Raw genomic sequence first — 24592 nt, 5'->3', positions numbered from 1 at the left:
TTTGTTTATCTCCTGGTTTAAAATAGATTTTCAATGTGGTCTCAAACTTGAATCAGTCTTTTTAAAGAGATCTGACACATTAATAATGTTTGTGACTGTCAGCTCAAGCCATTGACAGATAAAGAAACAAAGCTCTAACTACAACTTCTCTCACTCTCTGAGCTGTGTTTTAAAACAATGCCAGAGTGGCTATCAAAGAACAGTGTGGCTATTGTTTTACAAAAGCTGTCTTTCTCTGGAGTAAAACCAGCAAAAAACAATACACAAAACAGAGCGTTGCTCCTCATCTTGATGAAAGGAGAGATGAGGGGAGCTTTGAAAAGAATAGAAACACAAGGCCAACTCTCTTTGGCCTTTGCCTGTCAGCTGAGGGGTTTGCTTACATGCCAGAGTCTACTGTCCTAGAGTTGAAACAACCATCACAAAATAATACAAACACGTACACATGAAATGAATGACCCACCTCAACACAGCCTTATGAAGGCCTTGCATCAGAGTGGCTCTTCGGGCTATGGAAGCAAAAGAAGGCAACATATTGTTGGAGGTTATGTCAACACATTCCAGAACAATCAATAGTGTCAGAATCACTTAGATGAGTACGCCTGAAAATGCACACGGCAGGAAAAATAGACACCAGATGTACTATAATGTGTGCTGTGATGAAATCACTCTCAAATGCTCTGTGATGCCAGTATTTGAAAATAAATAATTCAATAAAAGTCTCCAGACCAAATGGTTGACAAAATGTCTGTCAAGCTGGTTTGCCTCAATCTAAACAGAATGTGACAGTTGTGTTTCCCTGTAATTGCATATTTGATGATGACATAAAAAACAAAGCTATAGAGAACAACTGCTACCATATAGGGATTTCAAAAACCTGTGATGAACGTTTGCTTTATCTCGACACATTTTAAAATAGGTGTGCAGATATGTACAAAAGGAAGGGAAATGCGAAGCAGGGGAAATTCAAATGTTTTCAAACTTACTGATGTCAAGAACCATTAAATATGCTAAATGTTTTAAATTATATTCTTTGCAAAACAAATAATTGGCTTTCATATTATAATAATACTAGGGCTGCAACTAATGATTATTCTATTATTTCTTTGATTAATTGGATAAAAAGACCATTTTATTTTTTTATTTTATTTTATTGACAAAACACACTATTCCACATCCTACCCAATGCTGTCCTTCAAACAAACTGAATACTATGGAAACATATATTATATATATATATATATATATATATATATATATATATATATATATATATATATATATATATATAGGCCTATGCTATATGCAAAAATAGCTATACAGAAAAAGGACTGTTTAAATCCCAACATTAAAAATGAAGATATTTATAAAAATCACAAATTAGAGGAATGATCTACAGGAACACACACATTCACTCTGGACACAGTAATCGATTAGGCTACTGTCATTTCGTTATCCTCTAGGCTAAAAGTAAGAAACATCTTACATTTATATTCAATTACACGCATTTTTCCCTTTACATTTACCACTCTTATAAAATACTTGAAAAAATTTTGATTTTTAAACCTAAATTTAACGTCCAACAACAGATATTTCAGCAAAATGATTATTTTTGCTCTGAATTTTAATTGTCTCCCTCTCGAATGCATCCCGTCTGTTCGACGCGCATGCGCGCACCAGCGCTCAATCAGAGCAAAATTTGAAGTTCAACGCAGATTGTCAGGATAAACCTTTATGCAAAATGGAAATACTCGCGTTAGTTTGTAACACTTACAGATAAGCATATAACCGTAAAATTACAGTTTTGCGCTGAGGAAACATATCACACATCTGTCAGAGTTATGTCAAACATTACGCTAATGCATTAGTTAAGCTATTCTGATGTTTTGGGCAGCTTGGATCACGTAACGTTACCTTTGCCGCAGCAGCCTATATTTAGATGCATTTTGTCCATAGAAATGCGTTATTCAGTGCTGTAATTTGACAACAATGGCGGAAGATTTCCGTGTAACTTAGCTACAGTGGGCAGACGCGATTAATCAAATGACATTCGTTGTCAACGATTTTCATCGATTATTCAATCTATTATTAACGATTTTATCAATTGTTGCAGTCCTAAATAATACAAATCGTATAAATATTAAACATATTTAATTAATATCTTAGTTGGCCTTGTTCCCAGGTGAAAAAAGTGCATTTTAATAATGTAGCCTACTTAAAGTGCTCTATTTTCGAGCATTAAGAATTTTTAGTATATTAAGTACAAAATTAAAGGGTTTTGAAATCAGCCATCACTAAATAAGTCGTTATTTTGTTTGTTTTTTTGGCGCACCAAAAATAGTCACTTTATAATATTAATATTGAACCACTGTACTCACATGAACTGATTTAAATATGTTTTTAGTACATTAATGGATCTTGAGAGAGGAAATGTCATTGCTGGCTATGGAGGCCTCACTGAGTCATTGGATTACAACCAAAATATCTTAATTTGTGTTACGAAGATCAACAAAGGTCTTACGGGTGTAAAACGGCATGAGGGTGAATAATTAATGACAGAATTTTCATTTCTGGGTGAACTAACCCTTTAAGATAATCTTAAGAACATCTAACTGTGCTATTTTGAGAAACTATGAATTATGAACTAAAATGTACTTAAGTACAAAATTAGTGTGCGAAAACAAAGCACTTTAAGTACATACATAGAAACTTTTTTTTTCACCTGGGTTCATCTTCTCAAACCCCCTTGTGGCCGCCATGTACCCTCCCTTTGAAAACGTTCCATTGAAGGGGTTACCTAAAAGTAGACTAACTTTGATTTAAATCAAATGAAACCTGTACACTCAGTTAAAATTGTTTACATGCCATTTTTACTACACATTGTGCCATATACAGAAAGGCCTGTTATGGTACCTCCTGATCCTTTTGTGGCCTGTTGTGAAAAGAGCACATCACCAGGTCATGGGTGAACAAGGCTTGGTGTGCGGGTAAGGTTCATGAGGTGAGGGGAATTTGTATAGGTAAACTCTAGCATTCGGGAATAATGGGAGTGTGGCTTTAGTTGTTTTTAGAGAAATGAATAATGGGAAAGGTCTGTGACGTTTTCAAAGGTAAACTCTAGTCTCTATGACGTGCCTCTGGCAGCAGCATCTATACATTCGTAGAAGAGTATAAAAGGTCCACCAGGAACTCTATGACAGTACGGCAGAACGGCGCGGACATCCTGATCTGCAAGCATGGGAAAGGTAGGCGCTGATAGTGGTACCTTCTAATTAGAGTGACACTGGCTGTTTAAAATTGCTATTCATATAATATAGTATTTGGTTATATATGATATAACCAAATAAAGGGACATTATTATTGACTAGAAAAGTATCTCTATCCAAAATACAATTTTAATTTATGAATGTATATATTACAAATTGGTTTTTCATGACTTGACTATAAACACAGCTTTATATGTTATTGTCACCCACAGCTAAAAATAAGATGACATATATACAATATTTAAGACTGGACAAAATGAAGCAGGATATTCACTCAAACACATAACTGCCCTATTTCTCTGATCCTTGAACACCCCCTCTACTTCCTGTGCCTGTTGAAATCACTGTCTTTCTGTCATCAGATCATCTTTTACGAAGGCCGCAACTTCCAGGGGCGCTCCTATGAGTGCTCCTCTGACTGCTATGATACCTACAGTCACTTCAACTGCTGCAACTCCATCCGGGTCATGGGGGGTCACTGGGTGGGGTACGAGAAGCCCAACTATATGGGGTATCAGTACGTCCTGGGCCGTGGGGAGTATCCTGACTTTCACCACTGGATGGGCTTCAACAATTGTATCAGATCTTGTCAGATGTTCCCCCCAGTAAGTCAATCAAACTGATGGGTTTTATTTCACACGGTTAGACACCATTTTTTTAAAAAAAGAAAGCAACGTCAATCAACGAGCCCTTTGAAGTAATTCATATATGCAGGGAAAAAAACAGGTTCACAGGTCCACCAGGAGATTTAGGTATTTGAAATGGAGCAAGACACACTCCAATGACTGCGCAGCTCATCATAATTCCATTCATCTCTGTTTTTGGCAGTGGAAGAATCATGACACTGTCACTAGAGTTTGTTCGACAAAAATGACTAAACGTCTACTTGAAAATCTTTGAAACAGCAGTACAGCAGGAAGTCATGTTCAAAGGCTCAGTCTCAACAGTGACATGAAGAATTCAGAGTTTTGCCTCCCTAAAGTTCTGACAACTGGTCTTTCAAATGTGTCTGCATTGCCCTGATTATTGATTCCTCTAAAGCCTAACTGCTGGTTTTTCTCCCTACACAACAGTACAGAGGAGCCTACCGCATGAGAATCTACAACAGACCTGATATGTACGGACACATGATGGAATTCACAGACGACTGCCCCAATGTCTACGACCGTTTCGGCCACCACGGCATCTACTCCTGTAACTGTATGGAGGGCTTCTGGATCTTTTACGAGCACCCCAACTACAGAGGCCGTCAGTACTTCCTGAGGCCCGGAGAGTACAGAGCTTGCATGGAATGGGGTTGCATGAATCCCATGATTGGCTCCTTTAGAAGAATGAGGAGCAGTTTAATGTAAAAGCGGTCCTTTTTTATTCCCATTAAAGACATTAAAACTATTTAAAACAGTTCTTGCATGCTGTCTTTTCTTCATTACATTTTGAATTATTAGCGAAGGAAACAAAGTTTGTTCAGCTTGCCATTTCTCTTTCGAATAAGGATCCACTGATCCGCTGCCCAATACACATCAAAATAAAGATGGCAATTTCAAGCCAAACTCATCTTTATAAATCTGACATGGTTGAAGAATTTATTTTAATCTCATTCCAAACCAAAAAAAACAAGCTGATAAAAAAATAAAATAAAAATCAGGAACTGAGAAGTCAACTTCAATTAAATCTGGTTAAAATCAATTCATATCCCAATTTCATATAACCATTTTATCCTCATTTATGTGTCCTGCCAGTTCATGGCATTTACATATAAAGCCCTGGAGCAACTAAAAGCAGAGTTTGCAACTTTTTTGTCAAGCACTGAAAAGTGCAGTGGTGCTGTCTTTGGAGAGGGAGAGAGAGAAAAAAAGCAAAGACACAAAGGGTGCGCATGCTGGCAGATCTACAGTCGCATTTACTCTATAGAACACATTGTGCTGACCAGACAGAGTTTTGTGAGTCACACACAAAGCCCTGATCCATGCTGGGTCTATAAAGAGGTCCTGACCTCAGAAATGGTTTGGTCCGCTCGAGAACAGTCACAATGGGCAAGGTAAGTGACAAAATTGCGTCTGTAAATTATACAGATCTAAACTAAAAGCAGGCTTTTAACTCTTCAAAATGTATACTTACAAAAATATAGAACAGCTAATATTTTTTTGTAATCAAGGTGAAGGAAATATAAGTTTATGATGAAACAACTGAAGCACTGGATCAAAAAAAGACATTTTGTTTTATAAATATTCACTTTGAGTTATATTCATACATGCTTGCACTAAGGGTATTTTATGGACAAAATAAATATGGTGATGATTTTTACTGTACCCATCATATGCAAAATAACTTGGTGCCAAGCATTCCATGATTCCTACAATGAAGTGCAAAGGAAACAAAAATCCAGACTGCTTTTAGTCCTGTTTAAGATTAAATCTGTACATTGTAGACTTTTGTCTAACATTTCTATAGCTATATCAAAATCTGATAATAATGAAACTGCAAATTTAAAGTGCACCTGTAATCCTGTATTTGTCTTTCATTATAACATCCAACAGATTACTTTCTTTGAAGACAAAAGCTTCCAGGGCCGTCACTATGAGTGCAGTGGAGACTGCGCTGACATGCAGTCCCACTTTTCTCGCTGCAACTCCATCCGAGTAGACAGTGGATGCTGGGTGGCCTACGAGAAGCCCAACTATGGTGGATATCAGTACATGCTTTCCAAGGGTGAATACCCTGATTTCCAGCACTGGGCTGGATTCAACGACTGCATTCGTTCCTGCCGCATGGTTCCTCCTGTGAGTCTTTACTGAATAATCAATATTAGTAGAAAACAGTATTAAAAAGTATCTATCATGAGAGGTTATACTTTTCTTATTGCATTAAAATGTTAGAGGTTAAGCTATGTTGAGTGAAACTAGCTCACCAAAAATAATTATTGAGTATTTTTTAATTACAATCTTTTTTTGAGATTGTTCTATAACAAACAGGTTTTCCACTAATCACCTGGTTTGCCATTGGTCTGCCAAACAGAATAGATCCAACCCTAAACTCAAGCTAATGGCTGATTAAACGTTGCCATGTCAGGCTGATCAATAAGAGCAATGCTTTTCATTTTTGGAGGGAATTAAGTTACAAATGCATAAACGGTAGAAAATGATTTCACCTTTAAACAACTGTTTTATATAACACTGGTCATTTTGTTGCATTATTTTCCTATCATCAATGTAAAGCTGCTTTGAAACAATCTGTATTGTAAAACGCTCTATATAAATAAAGGTGACTGGTTGTTCCTTCCTCAGTACACTGGAAACTACAGGATGAAGATCTTTGAGCGTTCCGACTTCGGTGGTCAGGCAATGGAGCTGAATGAAGATTGCCCTGACCTGCGTCAGCGATTCCACAATGGAGACATCTCTTCAGCCAATGTCATGGAGGGCTACTGGATCCTCCATGAGCACCCCAACTACACTGGCCGCCAGTTCTTCCTGCGTCCTGGCGAATACAGGAGGCACATCGAGTGGGGCAGTCCAAGTCCTACCATGGGCTCCCTGCGACGTGTGACTGACCTCAACTGAAGATCCAAATCACGCAACCACCTCTCCCAGTGTGTCAACAGCACTGCCTGTCCATGCAGCGACTATGTCTAACCTTCAGTCACCTCGAGGTGGTCCTGCTGAATGTATTTGTGATGCTTGCTGTAATCCGGCTCAAGTGCCGTTTAGCCTCGCTTAAGTAGGGCTATCTGTCTTCTTTAGCACTGTTGACCGAGCAAACTGTGTATTTTATCAGCACCCTTCCCTTCCCAATTACAACTGGAAATAAAGGAAAAATGTATTAAAATCAAACAAATGACATTTGTACAGTCTGAATGCAACGCAATGAATGAAAACATGTCAAAACGTTGACGTATGAGTATACGTCTATTGTCTTGATCGCGCATGACGCCATCTTGTGCCCAAGAGACAAAAGAAAATTATTAAGGAAACGGGCTTGTTCTTTGAACTTAAGTTATTAAGGAACAAAAAAAAAGGGGTATCTGAGGATGGGAGAGCAGAAGACTTTTATAGGATCACATGATGTCTAGCAGACGCTTTGGGCCCTTGAAAGATTCCCCATATTAGCAGCACATCATAGGGCAACGCAGACTCAAAAAGGAAAAGTCAAAGTGGCCTGGTCTTAGCCCCAAGCATGCAGCTCTCTCAGAACACAAAACAAATCTAAGTCCATATCTAAGCTCATGCATTTTTCATAAGGTATGGGTACCGAGGCCTTTCAGAGATAAATATCAATTATTGAAATTTTTAATTAGAAGCCCATAATTGGCAAAGATACAAATGAATAAATAACTTTGACGATTAATTATAGATTTGAAAAAATTAGGCTCTGCAGGGAGCACGTTTGAATCTCTAAAGATCAAGGAAACACAAGAAATATGAGTTTTCGCCTCAAGTAATGTTCAATTAAAGCTGTACTGACTGTGAAGGTCCGATGGCTTGCCATGAGACCAGTTCTTTTAAATTTCACTTCCATATGCCCTAAACTCTCAAGTTAGACCTTGACATGTGATATATTGTGTGCAGGTTGATGTAATACACTCTAAAAAATGTTTGGTTAAAAACAACCCAAGTTGGGTTGAAAATGGACAAACCCAGCAATTGGGTTGTTTTAACCCAGTGGTTGGATTAAATGTTTGCCCAACATGCTGGGTAGTTTTATTTAACCCAACTACTGATTAAAAATGACTATATGGCTGGCTTAAAATGAACCCAGGTGAGAAATTAAAAATCAGACACATAATTACTAGAGGCAACAATAATAATCAAAATTATTTAATTTTATTAAACATATTAATAAATGTTAATTTCCAGCATATTTTGGGTTCATTTTAAGCAAGCAATAGTTATTTTTATACAACAGTTGAGTTAAATAAAACTACCCAGCACGTTGGGCAAACATTTAACCCAACCACTGGGTTAAAACAACCCAGTCGCTGGGTTTGTCCATTTTCAACCCAACTTGGGTTGTTTTTAACCCAGCATTTTTTAGTGTACCAAATCAAGAATTATTTATCAGTCATAATTTCAACATAATAAAACTGCACTGATTAAATTCATCTGAAAGTACAATTTTAGGGTCAATGCTCATGTTACTTTACAAAAAAGTGATCTTATTTGATAATCGGCATAACAACCTTTGTTTCGCATGTTTGTAGTAATTATGCTTTCTTACGACTGCACCTGTATTTTTGTCTCCTGTTTTGGCAGTAACACTCTCCTCATTTGAGCATTTTTTAACCTCTTTCATCCAAAACAGTCATTGATCATAGATCTTACGCAGTAAAGTTGGAACACAATAACACATGAATAAGACTCTGTTTCTCTTCATCTCTGGATCTTTTTAGTTCCTGATGAAGGCTTATTGAGGCGTAAACCACATATTTTGGAGAATAAAAAGAATTCATAAGTCAAAAGGCACTGGCACTTTCATGGCAAGCCTCAGTCTTCTCGCAGTCTCTTCTTTCCTAATAGCAACATAATTAATCCTCTGTAGTATTGTTTTCACTCTTCCATGTCCCACTTAGCGCTTGGCAAGTCTCTCTCTCCCAACAGAACAGCCTCTTGATGTTTCCCACACTGAACTGCACTTAAGAAAGATTATTAATCAAGTTCAAAATGGCCCCGATACTCGTCAGCTTCCTCCCTAAATCTATTCCCAAACATCTTTCAGGTACAAATTAAACTTTCAGGTCTTTATCAGAAGCATCAAATGAACCCAGAAGCATTTTTTAAAGTACAAAAAAAAAATTTATTCTACATACAAAAATTTTTTAACATCTTCAGAACACGCTTCTCACCATAAGCATCACTATTTTGTGGAGCGTTACAGCACTTTTAAATACACGTAACAAGGCCTTCTGTAGCAATTCAGGACAAAGGCTGTCTGTCTCAGGTGATTTTTACAGCAGTAACAGATGTCTACAGATCTGCACATTATTCATTAAAAAGCAATTAACATACAAAAAAGAAAATGAGAGAAGAACAGGAAAATTATGTTTTTCCTTTGTTTTCTTTTCAATAAAAGCAACTGACACAGACAAAGCAGTGGGGAAATATATTGTTTCAATAATAATACAGTTTTTTATGTTGTATCTGAGCAGCACTATGCCATATGAAAAAGATTCTTTCCCTATTAAATGTGAAGTTATGTGTACACAATATGAATATAAATAAGCACCATTATTTTTAATGCTCTTCATGAAATTTCATTTTATGGATTTCACATATTAAATATTACATAAATATAACATTGGCAGTTCGGGAGGTCTCTTTTCATTAACTTAGTAATGGGGTGGAATTGTACGGAAGCTCGTTTCCGCCACTAAATAAAAGGTAACTGACTTTTTATCTCACAATTCTGACTTTTTTTTCCCCTCACAACTGCGAGTTTATATCTCACAATTCTGACTTCTTTTCTCATATTTGTGCGATAAAGTCACAATTGCAATTGCGGGATATAAACTAGCAAATGCTAGATATCAAGTTGCAATTGCATGTTTATACAATATCTCACAATTCTGACTTATTTTCTCAGAATTGTGAGATATAAACTCGCAAATCCGAGTTAAAAAATCCAATTCTGAGGAATTGATTGACTCAGTATTGCAAGTTTATATCTCACAGTTCTGACTTTGTAACTAGCAACTATCATATTATAAATTCAGAATTACAATATGTAAATTCATAATTCTGAGAAAAAAGTCAGAATTGCGAGTTTACATTTTGCAATTCTGACTTTATAACACACAATTGCATGTTATGAAGTCAGAATTGCGAGATAAACTCACAATTGCATGAAAAAAGTCAGAATAGAAAAAAGTCGCAATTACCTTTTTTATTTTTATTCAGTAGTGGAAACAAGCTTCCACAGAATTGCCATATTTGCCATGATTGAGTAATATGTTTCACTACTCAAAGAAACAATACAATGGTCAAATCATAACATAAATTACAACATATACAAGATGGATCAATGCAAAATCTGTCGGCATGGTATAACCTTTCATGTGTTTTCCTAGCTTTAAGTTCAACTGGTTCATTCTGAGAACAGGAAACAAGTGAAGACTCTTTGGCCCTTGAGACAGTCCAAATTAAGGGACAAACAACAAAAAAATAGCTATAAAGACTCTTAAATATATGGGATTTCTGAACAGCTCTCCATCCACAAATTATTTTCCATACATTCACACTTACTCCAAATATACTGCTTGATGGGAGTCTTTAAATGGGTTTTAAGTGGGCGAGATTTACTTAAAGACTCTAGCTGGTGGTTCTGCGTCCAGGAAGAATCTGCGCCACCGGAAGATTCTCGTGCAGATACGTCATGCTGCCCTGTTCAGAGAAGTCTGCAGCTGTGTGGCCTTCGCCCCGTAAGACCCACTTGGTAGTGAGAAGTCCTTCCAACCCCACAGGCCCACGTGCATGAATACGGGCCGTGCTGATGCCAACCTCTGCACCTACAATGCACCACAGGGTCATTATGGGATTATAAGGGAAATATTTAAATAATTAAGTGTTTGGGGGAGAAAAGGAAAGAGACACCTACCGAGACCAAAACGATATCCATCAGCAAACCGTGAACTGGCGTTCCAGAAGACACAGGCACTATCTAATTGCTGAAGGAACTGCTCTGCTGTGTCCTCTACACAGAGTATATGAAAGATAAAGAAATAATTCATTAAATACATTTTTAAAATTATATGTCAATGCATGTTTGGAAGCATCAACAACCTTTCCACCAGATGGCACTACAGCACTGCTTTTCTGTTCACAACACATCATTTAAAGCTGAAGCATGTATTTTTAACATTAACACAGCTTGTAACTTTAATATTAACTCACTAAAGTGTCTAGATTTATGATACATGATTATCCACCAATATAAGGCAGGTGTGTGTTCAGCCTTACCATTTTCCGTGACAATAACATCAGTGTGGGAACTGCCGTATTTATGGATGTGATCAACAGCCTCCTGCATACTATCCACCACCTCGATACAACACTCCAGATCCCCGTATTCGGTACGCAGAGACTTCACTTCTGACGGACTGAAGGTCAAGTAGGATGCAAACTTGGGGCCAGCGTGGATCTTCACCTACAGGGGTCAAATCAAGAGTCATTTTAAGAATTTGTAGTTATAAACGTAGACTCATCATTAAGATCTTTTTCGTAGATCATTTTTTTAATATACAAAAATATATGAAAGCCTGCTGTTTCCACAAAAAAAAAAGGTAATAGGGAGATATAATACTAAGATTTTTGAAAGAAATTAATAATTTTAAGCAAGGACATATTAAATTGATCAAAAGCGACAGTAAACGCATTTCAAATAAATGCTGTTGAAATTTCTATTAGGATGTGATTGGATAACTGGACCAACCAACGGATCCGTTTCATTGCACAGCATCTCAAATGGTGTTTCAGTTATTCTGAAATTCCTGAGCCAGTCTGTCATCAAAATGATTTTGTTTAATTTCCTCCCAGAACTCACGACTGCGTTCACAAACATCTGAATGCAAGATAGCATGACAGCGTTTATGCGCGTTCTGAATGAAAGAGCTACAGTGGCTTCCCCAATTGCAGCAACTTCCATTTTTATTACAAATGTTTTGTGCCATTTTCCCAGGAAGTGACGATTTTCTCTTGAACACATGGAATGGAAACTGGGCTTTATACGCAAATGTTTTATGCGATATTCCAATTTTGTGCATAAGTCAAGTCAAGTCAAAGTTTATTTATAAAGCACTTTTTTAAAACAACAAGTGTTTATCAAAGTGCTGTACATACAAAAAGAAAACATATTCAATAATACAAAAAAAAACAAAAACACTTAAGACACAATAAAACAGTAAAAGAAAGCAGCTCTCACATGGCATTGAAAGCCAGACTATAAAAATAAGTTTTTAGGCCAGATTTGAAGACCTCAAGTGTTTGAGCCTGTCTGATATAGAGAGGCAAGCTGTTCCAGAGCTTCGGGGCCGCCCCTGCAAAGGCTCTGTCCCCCCTGCTCTTCAGTTTTGCCCTAGGAACAGCTAAAAGCAAATGGTCAGCAGACCTTAGTGCTCGTGACGGAGAATACAGATTAATCAAATCTGATAAATAACTTGGCACCGAACCATTAAGAGATTTAAAAACGAGCACCAAAATTTTAAAATGAATCCTATAATGGACAGGTAGCCAGTGAAGAGACGCAAGAATGGGAGTGATATGCTCCCGCTTTCATGTGCCCGTCAATAGGCGAGCTGCCGCATTCTGGACCACTTGCAGTCTGGAGAGAGAGGCCTGACTAATGCCTAAATAAAGGCTGTTACAATAATCAAGGCGGCTTGAAATGAAAATATGCACAACTCTTTGAAAGTCATAAGATGACAAGAAAGGTTTCACCTTGGTGAGTTGTCTCAATTGGAAAAAACATGATTTAACTACTAAATTAATCTGTTTATCCAATTTAAAATCACAATCCATAACAACACCTAAATTTTTTCATGGGGCTTCACATATGGATTCAGCTCTCCGAGGTTTAGTCAGGTTCCCCCTGGCGTAAACAACACCACTTCAGTTTAAGTTAATAAGTTAACTTAAGTTAAATTAGCAAGTAGCAACTTTGGATGGAAACATTTGACTGTCTTACATGTTCTGTTCTAAGCATGTCGATGATTTGATCAAACACTGGGGTTCTGAGGAGATCTCGATGCACCAACAGGGTTTCCATAGCGTTACAGGCTGCGGGGTAGTCACATTTGGAGTCTCGGACTAGATAAAAGATAAAAACAACTGGTGTAATTTATACCGTTACAAACAATAAAACAAGTTTTCCCACATTGTTGGACTTTATAAACGATAAAACTAGAAAATCGTCATTGGCAGTCTTACTGATCTTGATGGCTTTGTCAACACTGGCCTCATGGTCCACATAAACATGGCAGATCCCCTCACTATGGCCAAGAACAGGGATGCCCTTTGCTGAACGCTGAATATCTCGGACTAGCTGAGAGGAGCCACGGGGAATGATCAAATCAATCATCTTCTCCAGACGGCACAGATCCTCCACCTCTTCACGCGTGCTCACCTGCCACACAATATATAATTCATGAATATACATATACATGCATAAACAAACACACTACCAATCAGAAGGTCAATAATTTTTTTTTTTTTTTTTTTAAATATGCAGCAAGTATGCATTAAATTGTACAAAAGTGACACTTTATATTGTTACAAATGATTTCTATTTAAAATAAATGCTGTTCTTTTGAACCCTCTATTTATCAACGAAACCTGAAAATAATGCATCATGGTTTCTACAAAACTATAAAGCAGCACAACTGTTTTCAGCATTAATAATAAGAAATGTGACACTGAAAACTCAGCTTTGCCATGATAGGAATCAATTATACTTTAAAATGTATTATAATAGAACAGTATTTTTAAATTGCAATAATATTTCACAAATTTGTACTTTATTTACTTTTAAATACTTTTTTTTTGATCACATAAATGCAGTCGTGTTGAGCTTTTTTTGGGGGGGTGGGTGGTCTTCTTTCAAAAACAAAAATATTTGTACTAATCCCAAACTTTTGAACAGTAGTGTGTGTGTGCAAAGTGTTTCAATTACCAGCTGGATGGCGTCTTTGACTCCATGTATGGACAGGGCCTCCTGGGCGAGCTCATGCAGGATGCGATTTGTGTTGGCTGCCTCTTTGCCACCTTTCAGCAAAAGAGCATTTCCACTTGCAATGGCTAAAGCAGAAACCTGTTGAGATAAGGAATATCTAGTAATTTAGCAGATGTTTATAAAAGTTGACTTACAGTACACATACTGGTTTGTCAATCTCAATGGAGCAACCAGGAGCAATCCAGTGAAGGATTGTCTACTGTAGGGTTTGATCCCACAACCTTTCAGTTTACAGCCCAGATCTTTAAGCACCACCCACTGAGCTAAACATAAACATGCTCACAAACACTTAAACTAAAACAATAACCAACACTATGTTTTTATAGGCATGCATTTTGTGCAGCTTACCTGAGGCAGGCAGTCTGGCCTTGACTCAAAGATGACCAGCAGTACTCCTATAGGGACGGTGATCTGCTCCAGCTCCAGGTTGTTTGCCACACGGGTCCTTCGCAGAACCCTGCCAACGCTGTCCTGAGAGGACACTGCGATCTGGCGCAGACCGATGGACAGACTGTTCAGCTTAGATGATGACAAACTGAGTCGCTTCAACAAGGCTGGAGACAGACGACCTGTAACATCACAGATTAAAATTGAGTGAACCAAAATAAAAACCTTTGTGATATGCCACTCCAATGGGGGAAATTGCATTGCACATGGTCATTGCCAAACCCTGTTCCTGGAGATCTACCTTCCTGCAGAGCTCAGTTCCAACCCTGCTCAACACACCGGTCTATAATTATCAAGTGCTCCTGAAGATCTTAATTAGCTGGTTCAGGTGTGTTTTATCGAGGTTGGAGCTAAACTTTGCAGGTAGGTAGATCTCCAGGAACAGGTTTGGGCACCCCTGATCTAGAGAGAAGCAATCACTTCCTGTTACCTATGCTGGCAGCATGCTCCATGTCCTTTTTGTTGGCAGATAAGATCTCGTCTTTCCTCTCTGTGAGAAGATCAGCCAATGCACAGATGATGTCACTTCTCTGTGGACAAACAGAATGATGTGACACAGGTGCTGTCTATAGATGTTAAGATGAAAATAATCGAGGATATTTCATTATGATGCAATGATTCAATGACTTCTGGGAAAATAGGCACATATGATCCAGACAGTCATTTAAAATAGTGGTTTAAAAGTTTAGCTAACCTGCTCTGGTTCAAGGGAAGCAAGAGTCCTGCCAGCAGAGCGAGCCATTTCTGTCTGCTGCTCAACTGTGGGGCCTGTGGATGAAGAAAAGTGGCATCTGAGGACTTTTAACAGACAATGATAAATAAATCATGTCAGATGAAAAAACTGATTCAGTAGAATGTGTGATAACATACCAGCTGGCTTGACCTCTGAGAAGAAGGTTCCCACTTTCTTGCCCTCTACAATGTCAGTGATCACATGACCTGTGACTTTGGGGTGTGTACCATTAGCAATAACAACAGAAGTCCCACCTTGGAGAGCCCAGAGGGCAGCTTTCACCTAAAGTTTAGTTAATACAGACTGTCATTTTCAGGCATTCATCCTAACAGAAGTTATATTGTGTGCCTATTTCAGATACCCTTTCTGTAATAATACCTTAGCTTCCATTCCTCCAATGCCGACTCTGGACTTTGTGCCATAGGTTATGGAATGCTGGTCCCCAGGGTAAAATGTATCCAGGAGCTTGGCATCATCTGACCCCGGTGGGCTGTCATAAAGGCCTAGAGAAGTGGCAAAAGAGGATGGAGCCAGCCATTATTTACTCAGTCTGGAAAGCTGCAGACCGCATCAATTGCAAATGCATGACAAAGAGTTTTCCTTTAATGTTAATTTTTGGCTTCATTTCTATGTTCAAAATATTATCTTAGTTGTGTTATAAAATAATATCATAAGAAATATTAATATAAAAGTAATAATTGTTATTATTATAGTTTTTGAAATATCTGTGATACATTTTTTTCAGCATTTATTTGAAACTGTGTCTTTACTGTCACTTTTGATGAATTTAATGCATCCTTGCTGAATAAAGTTTAATATAAGTGTTAGATCACCCAAAAATGAAAATTCTGTCATCATTTACTCACCCTCAAGTTGTTCCAAACCTGTATGAATTTAATTTTTTTGCTGAACACAAAAGAAGATATTTTGAAGTATGTTGGTAACCAAACAGTTGATGGACCCCACTGACTTCTATTGTATGGAAAAAATAAAAAATAAATAAAAAATACTATGGAAGTCAATGGGGCCCATCAACTTCCGCAGTAACTCAATTTGCGTAGGCCATCTGCCAGAAGCTAGTTATTTTAGTTTATAAAGTTCTAAATATGAATATGTTTCTTATAAAAAAAACATCGCTTTGCTTCAGAAGGCCTCTATTAGCCCCCAGGAGTCATATGGATTACTTTTATCATGGATGGAAGCACTTTTTTAGACTTCAAAAGCTTGGAAGAGTAAGGATATCTTTTAATATAACTCAGCTTGTGTTTGTCCGATAGTCATTTACACCTAAGATGGCTTGAGGGTGAATAATTCATGGGATAATTTTCATTTTTGGGTGAACTATCCCTTTAAGTGAGCATTTCTTGATGGCAAAGGTCATCTAAATGTAAAAAAAAAAAAAAAATAGCAGTGGACAAGTAAATATCAAATAAATACAGATAAATAAAAAAAAAATCTCTAAAATCAACCAATAACAAGTATGGTACACTGTAAACCCCAACAGTACTACTAACTTATAAAGACAACTAAAGCGAGCGATATAAAGTAACGTCATCCGTGTCACTTCATTGCCAATGTTACCGACGTAATCAAGAGTCCATTCAACATTAAACTGAAATGCAGCAGATTTGAAGTTCCCAGCATGCTTTGCATCACACTCTAAGGGAGAATAAATGTTGAAATTGAGTGTTATTTTGTGTGTTTTTGCACAAAATGAATACAGGGAAAGATGTGTTATTGTTTACTGTTCTGTTATTTTGGCATTTAAATGTGTTTCTGTGATGCTGAAGTTTTGTAGGGTTATCATTGTTGTGTTTTTTTTTGTTTAGTTAAATGTTTTGAGTAATCTATATTTATTGGGTTTTATAACCATGCATCAAATTAATTGAAAAATAAGAAACATTATATATGGTAAACAATAGTTTTAAGTACAGTGGACTTAAACATTAAATACGAAAAAATTCAGTTTGACAATTATTTATAATTATTCTTTACTTAAAAGATTTGGGTTGCTTTACTTAAATTTTTTGAGGTAATCGGTGTCTACAATCATTTTGAGTACTCTGAACTTATCGGGTATTACAGTGTACTGATCTAAAAATTAAATCTGAAACCTCACCCTCTACATCAGAGAGAGCGATGAGAAGATCTGCCCTCATCTCCACAGCAAGCCGCGCTGCAAGACTATCATTATCCTTGATACTGATAACCTGTTGAGTGAAAAAGAGAAATACAGAGTGTGAAAAGAAGAGTCCCAAATATGCAAATTAGAGAAAATTGCCTTTCTCTTTTAAAACATCACTGCTATATTTCAAGCTCTGATGAACTTTTATCACTATGACAAAAATGGGTGTGATGAACAATGACTCTGTCTAGTCTATAAAAAGGCAGAATTCCACATGAAACCACATTTGAACCCGCAGCCAGTGCATGATAGAGCAAGTGTAGATGAGCCTAGAGAGTAAGCGAAAGTACTGTGAATGAGGTAATGTTAGTTTCTTTCCAGTTTCTACAGGAATGGAAAAACCCTCAGGCTGCAACAGTGCAGAAGACAAAGATCAAGCCTCTGCATTGCTCTGACTCCCAGCATGCATCTGTAAAGGCCCCTCCCAGCATGCAGTTCCAAAAGGAAGAGGATGGGTGGCAAAGCTGCTGGGCAAACTCTCTCTCCCTATTCCTTTTGCTCTGTACCCACATTTACCCCCTGTAGGTCACTGTTGGGTTCTGGGGGAGGCACCACGGCGTCGTTGGTGTTGATAATGGGAACGATGTTCATACGCAGCAGCTCGTGTAGAGTGCTGTTCAAGTTCCGTCTTTTCTGGTCGTCGTGAAAGTCCAGGTTTGTTACCAGAATCTGAAGCAACAATATAAATACATTATAAAATATGAGGGTTTAAAATAAGAGTGTATTTTGTAGCTTCATCATGCATATGAGAGTGTGTGTATGTACCTGGGCTGTACAGGTGCTGTACTGAGTGAACATTGCCTCATACAGAGCCATAAGTCCACTTTGTCCCGCAGCGGCACACGCTCTCGCCTCTAGAACCGGCAGTGACTGATATAGGAAAAACATTCAACTTGAGCTTCTTAAATTCTTAAAGTTAAAAGGATAGCTCACCCATCTCAAACATGCCAATGAGGTTTGTTCTATTTATGTGCTTTGATCAATGTTTATATGTGAATAAATGCCTAAATTAAATCTGTTAATCATATGAAGTGACTGTGTCTCTTCAGAAGCCTCAGATTAAACCACTCATATGGATTTATTTTACGATCTTGAACGTTTTGAAGAGTCAAAGTTTTGGGTGAATGGAATTACAATTAGATTTTTCAATTTAGAAGATGAACGAAAATTCTTCTTCTTTGGAATGACATGAGAGTGAGTAATTGGAATAGAATTTAAATTTTTGGATGAACTATCCCTTTAACTTAACATTTTTGTTTAAAGCATTTTCATTTATCACCAAAAAAAATGTGTTAACAAATTTCCTTACCATATCTTTGAGCTGATTCTGGCCTGAATGCAGGGCTTGTCTGACACTCTGTGAGAGAAGAATTTCGTGCCTCAGCCGTTGTTTTCCAAATGCAACAGCGCCACTGGTCACGATCATCATCTCTCTACCCTGATTCTGAAGCACGGCCACCTTAAACAATCAAAAGTCATATTGTGTTAACACTGAAATATAGCATCACGCCTTGTTAGTAAAATGTGTTACATCACAGATTTATTTGCAAATCCTTTACCTGTTCTACTATTGAAGCGAGTCGGCCCAAAGCGAGGCCGCACTCGTCGCCGCGGGTTACGACGGCACTCCCCAACTTGACAACGATTCTTTTGGCCTGGCGCAGATCACTGCGGTGGGCAAAAGACTTACCGTGCGCCCGTGCCAGTGGCACTGTAAAAAAAGGCACATTACTCCACTGACGCACAGCACGGAGTGTGAGAAATAGGGAGGAAGAGGGATCTGCATGGGAAAGAGAGCGGGAAAAGCACCCAATGAGGAGCCATGGCATGCAGGAAAGCCGTGAATGCATAGATGGACTGTGTTATGTGTTAGTGTGCACTGATTGTATCACCAATGAATGTCAGATGGGGAAATGGTAGGAGACAAGCAACGAAAACAGAAAGTATGAAGTGCATGCCCATAATGTAACAAATGGAACTGTACACTATGAATACTGTTGGCTCTGTGACAAATTGTTCCTCTACTGTGTCTGCTAAATGCATAATTGTAAACAAATGAACACTATGCTGGTCCACATGGGATTCCAGAAAATTCAAACCAACTGATTTAAAGACTATAAAATCACTATTGACTATATTTACTTATCAAAAGGTTCCTTGTCTTCTAATACAAAATTCATCAATGCATAATTTCATAATCTATAACCTAAATTGTAATAACATTCTCTGTTTCTCTTTAGCTGGTGTAAACAAAGCCACATGAGCAGGGAAAAATAAAAATAACCAATAACATCACAGTCTAACTTTCATGATCCAGTCAACTGCCAGTGAAGTCCATTGTAATTATACATATATATTTGTAATTACATATAAATATTTAAAAGTTATGGCAATACAATTCTATATGATTTTGTCTAAATAAATTAACAATAAAATCTCTCAAAACTAAATTTAATTGTTTTAAATGCTACAAGTGTACACTAATATACAGTATGATAAATGGATTTCCATTTTGAGACTAAAAATATTAAATGTAAGTGTTATTAAATATTTTAAGTGAGTGTAACTACGACGCAAAAAGGGTCTAAATGTAATTTTTTTTTTTTTTTTTAAATGAGTTAACTTAATGTTTTGAGTCAAAACAGTGAATCTGAAATCTCACTCATCTCAGAGAGAGCAAAGCATAAATGTAATTGGATTCCTATTGGTCCCTATGGGATTCCAGAAAATTAAAGAAAATATTAAATCAATATTGACTATATTTATTTATTAAAAATCCCTGGCCTTCTAATACAAAATCCATGGAAAAATAATAACCAGTAACATCACAGCCTAACTTTCATGACCCAATCAGCTTTCAATTAATAAATTTAAGACCCGCCCAACATTAACTCCAGCTGAATATAATTTTTAACTTAAATTTCAAATTAAAGAGGTTAAATTAAATTAAAAAGGTTCTTAATAACTTCATAATCTACCCTTTACTTTATATTTTAATGATCCATACAAAGCATAACAAAAGCTGACATTAAGCTACATTAACAATAACAAGTCTCAGTGCAGTCACAAAAGTTATCTGGAATCAAAGTCAAAGCAATCAAATGAAGTGAAAAGAAATCTGGGACAAAGCCAAAAAGTACAGCACCCACCAAAGCCCCGCCACATTCCTTATGAAAGAAAATAACATAGTAAAATGTGCCACATCAGCAAAGCCAGACAGCAGAGCCAAACGCTGACAGGACAGAACTCAAAGAAGAGCACCGACCCAGTGAATGAGACAGACAGACATGCTGTAAATTAGGAGCAAGGGTCATGAATGGAAACTACGACTTGCATCTCCTTTAATTACTGACAGATTTTAATAAATAAGAAACAAGGAAGCATATACTGATATACTAAACAGTACAGTCAGTCAGTTTTGCAAAGCGTTTCTTTATATTACCCTACATATTTTTCTTTCTTTAAAGGAGGTATGGGATACAAAGTACATAAATAATACATAAGTGCTTACTTTTGCCTTGTGAAGCAGCTCTTCTGAAGGCTTGCAGATCATTTGGTCTCGCTAAAAGCCGAGAACAGGAGAACATCCTCTGGAGATACATGGTGACCTGATCTGTACAATTAAAATATAGCCTATCTCAGATATTTATAATTCAGATATCAAAACACAATTAATCTAATCAATTCACATAAATCCTAGGCAAGTTCTCCACATAAATCAATTATGTGAGATATTATGTGATCATAATTTCTTAAAGTGAATGTAAATGTAAACAAAAGCTTGATCTATAACACAAAACACCCACATGACCTACTTAGTACATTCAATTCAAAGGTAAGTGCATCAATGTGCTGACAGAAAGTACCAGGGTTTTATGTTTTCATTATATTAATACGACATTTAATACGTTTTGAGTGTAGGCCTATATATTTATTTTGTATAAGATATAATTATATGATGTCTACAACAATTTTTAACAATAATAAAAACAACGAGGTTCAGGAAAGCGTTATATCAATTATAAATATAACTAATAAACAAAACCAATACAGACATTAAAGAACAACACGTCTTATTTCTTCTGTAAACTTTCTTTAGAGACACGTTGGATGATGCAAGAAGGAAGATAAAATAGCCCAGCGTGATATTTCTAATGCAAAGTGAATGTGTGATGCCGAAATGTGTAAATATCATTTTACATACCTTAATCTGCAAAATAAATATTATTTATTCAGTTCAAGTTCACTGCCACTGCTGCTCTTCAGTGCCACATCAACTCTCAGCAGCTGCTCTCATGGATTCAGCCATGTTGACGTTCATCCACGTAGATAGTTACGCAACGAGCGTATGCGTACTAAGCTTAACGCTGAGTACAGTTACGATTCACAAACATATTTACGATAGCTTGGATACGCCGCTTACCTAACATACACAATCTTCGCAAAACTTTAGTGTTTACTAATAATATTGATATTAATATATTAATAATAATAATAATAATAAAATGTCGTTAAAAGTCAGAATATTTACCATGTAGTACTTTTTTTGTCGCTATCGCAACCACAATGGTAAACGATGTAGGTCATGAGTTTGAATCACACAGTCTCTAGCACTAGAGGGCGGCGTGTAAACATCAGGATGCACTTATCTCAGACGGGTCATCTACATTCCAAGGGCCTGACATGGACAATGGACCATTCTTAAGCTGATATTTTGTATAGTTTTCTTAGGTATTTAGTGGGTTGGTGACCCAGTTCTGCCTCCAGCACGTCTACAAGGCTATAACAGCCTCTTGCTTGAATCATTAAATGTGGCCTTTACTGTGATGTAGTCCAGACTCCAGAGGCGATATTAAAACGACAATTAATTCCATTTTACAGTGATTTATATAAAAAAGCTAACTATTCAGTCTAAATGGATGATTGGTTATGAATACCATTTCTCTAAAAGAAAGTTTTGTCTTGCTCATAAAAAATGATTAGGCCTATTTATATTTAATGTTAGACACTGTAATAAAGTAGGGGAGCGCGGGGCTAGTTGTAACACACATGGTTTACAACTATCCTCACATGCCAGCATGTGTATTTATATGGAGAAAATATTGCGCCAAGATTAAAAAATCTTTAAATCACTAAACATTTATTTAACCATAGCAATGTTTCCAAGTTTCTTACTTAAGTTAATTTTTCATTTCTATTTTTTGTGTTGACCTAAAATTAGACAAATTTGATATTATTTTAATCTTATATCTGTTATTTAACAGTTGAGATCAACAGTGAGGTCTAACCAGCAGAAGACACAAGCCAGGTTTAAATCCCAGTAGCGCAGGTGGGGCATGTTGTAACACTGCGTTACAATGTACCCCTATTAGAACTATGCTATTGTATTCTATACTTTTATGAATTCTATTGAATTTTATTGACTCTCTACTGAGATTCAATGTTCAGAAATGATTAATTATTATTATGTTTTGAACTATACTGTATAGCTGTGTTTTGCAGTGTTTGTTGTCAAACGCAAAAATTAGATTATTTTTAATTATTAAAAAATGTAATTATTTTATATGAAAAAGTGAATAATTGTATTTTATTGACAAAATATTTTAGTTTGTCTTTTATATTTTTTTTTTATTAGATCAGATAACATTTTAAGCTGTTGTATGGTCATGTTACAATATATCCCACCTATGGGGCATGTTGTCACATTTCACTTCCATCCTTTCGGAGTAAATCAAGAAAAGTATACACTGTATTAATGAAACAAAACCACATAATTGTACTGGACGTGTGAAATTAATGTGGGAAAAAATAAATACTCATAACCCCAAGTAAATTTAAACAAACTGAGTCAAGTATTTGCAGTATTTGACTGCAAGTCAAAAAGTTACTAAATTACTTTGTGCCCCGCTATCCCCTTACAACCACAATCATTCAATACATTTTCACAGAATTAATTTAATCCACTCCTAAAATTGATATTAGACTAGGATGCAAAGTGATATAGGCTATGCAACAAAGAAAAAAATGCATCAAAACAGAAAAAAAAAAAAATGCATCTAAAAATGTAACTATGAAATAATTAGCAATTAAAAAGTTTGTTTGAAACATTCCCATTAGAGAAAGAGAAACATGAAAAAATACTTTAAATATTTATAAATATTAATAGATTGGTGATCTCAAACTATTGTAATTAAATACACCTGATTTGATTTCCATATTGCATAATTGTGAGTCTGAAACATATATGATAGGGACATGAAAATGTGCATAACAGGAATGACCCATACTGTAATATGTGCTAAAAATAATCGCACGACAAAGAGTCATTCAAGAGAACAGTCTTTAATGCCAAAAACTCAGGAAACAGACAGGAGGAACTCAGGAAATGACCACTAACATCGACGAGACCGGACAAAGAACTGAAGAAAGCAGGGAGTATAAGGCTAAATGAGATAATTAATTGAAGGACAGGTGAACTGAATGATTAATCAAGGGAACAAACTGAAAATAGGTCAGCTGACTTGGAACACAGGTAAACAGGAACAGCCAAAATAGAACAGAATACAATTGTTACACATACGAGGTAAGATAAGCAGCTGAACATGACGAGACAATAATATACAGCAATATTTGCCTACTGTTTACAATTAAACGATGGATATTCATTTCCAGCGATGCACTTATGACCTTTTTGGATTTTTTATATTTTAATGCCATTTAAGTTATTCATCACACAATGCACAAGAAACATTAACGTAGCAGTTTTCAACATAAAAGTGAATGTTTGTGGTCTGTGGTCAGGATTTCTTCAGTAATTTCACAATCATTTGAAAATGATTAATAAAACTCAAAATACCATTCTCAAATTGCATTATTTTACACAACTGCCGATCAAAAGTATGAAATAAGACTTAATGTTTTAAAGAGGAAGGCAGAATTTATTTGATCGAGAATACAGTCAAATAGCTGTTTTCTATGTGGATTTATTGTAAAATGTCATTTATTCCTGTGCCAGAAGTCCAGGGCCAGTCTGCCCCAGTCCGCCCCTGCACATACGGCCTCATGTAATCTAATAATTATGTATATACTTATGACTCTGCAAACAATTTAAAAGGTTAGTTCACCCCAGAATAAAAATTATGTCATTAATTACTCATCCTCATTTCGTTCCAAACTCGTAAGACTTTCGTTCACCTTCGGAACACAAATGAAGATGTTTTTGATGGAATCTGAGAGATCTATGTC

General features: G+C 36.5%; 3 protein-coding genes across 5 annotated transcripts; 2 read left to right on the top strand and 1 right to left on the bottom strand.

Annotated features, from left to right (window-relative positions):
* The first annotated feature begins 3236 nt into the window (after positions 1-3236).
* crygmxl2 (crystallin, gamma MX, like 2) lies at positions 3237-4618 on the top strand. Its single transcript, XM_067368925.1, has 3 exons — positions 3237-3245; positions 3629-3871; positions 4340-4618. Exons 1-3 carry the CDS (start codon positions 3237-3239, stop codon positions 4616-4618), a joined length of 531 nt encoding a protein of 176 aa, XP_067225026.1.
* Positions 4619-5295: 677 nt separating this feature from the next.
* On the top strand, positions 5296-6826 carry crygmx (crystallin, gamma MX). 2 transcript variants are annotated; one of them, XM_067368924.1, is made up of 3 exons: positions 5296-5304; positions 5804-6046; positions 6551-6826. In XM_067368924.1, the coding sequence occupies exons 1-3, from the start codon at positions 5296-5298 to the stop codon at positions 6824-6826; spliced, it is 528 nt and encodes a 175-aa protein (XP_067225025.1). The 2 variants fall into 2 exon arrangements, with proteins under 2 accessions (XP_067225025.1, XP_067225024.1); XM_067368923.1 differs by having other exon boundaries at positions 5296-5319.
* Positions 6827-9041: 2215 nt separating this feature from the next.
* aldh18a1 (aldehyde dehydrogenase 18 family, member A1) lies at positions 9042-21687 on the bottom strand. Of its 2 annotated transcripts, none has more exons than XM_067368955.1 (18): positions 21552-21687; positions 20859-20960; positions 18907-19058; positions 18657-18806; positions 18113-18217; positions 17864-18016; positions 17282-17372; positions 15541-15665; positions 15300-15444; positions 15124-15197; positions 14860-14959; positions 14331-14551; positions 13923-14060; positions 13181-13376; positions 12939-13060; positions 11216-11402; positions 10854-10949; positions 9042-10764 (listed from the first exon to the last, which is right to left on the bottom strand). In XM_067368955.1, exons 2-18 carry the CDS (start codon positions 20947-20949, stop codon positions 10568-10570), a joined length of 2343 nt encoding a protein of 780 aa, XP_067225056.1. In that variant the 5' UTR covers positions 20950-20960; positions 21552-21687; the 3' UTR covers positions 9042-10567. The 2 variants fall into 2 exon arrangements, with proteins under 2 accessions (XP_067225056.1, XP_067225055.1); XM_067368954.1 differs by having other exon boundaries at positions 9043-10764; positions 17858-18016.
* Between the last annotated feature and the right edge of the window lie 2905 nt (positions 21688-24592).

The sequence above is a fragment of the Chanodichthys erythropterus genome, chromosome 19, assembly GCF_024489055.1.
Source record: "Chanodichthys erythropterus isolate Z2021 chromosome 19, ASM2448905v1, whole genome shotgun sequence".
Taxonomy (NCBI): domain Eukaryota; kingdom Metazoa; phylum Chordata; class Actinopteri; order Cypriniformes; family Xenocyprididae; genus Chanodichthys; species Chanodichthys erythropterus.
The sequence above is the reverse complement of the archived record's forward strand: the minus strand, read 5'-3'. Positions and strand labels throughout refer to the sequence as shown.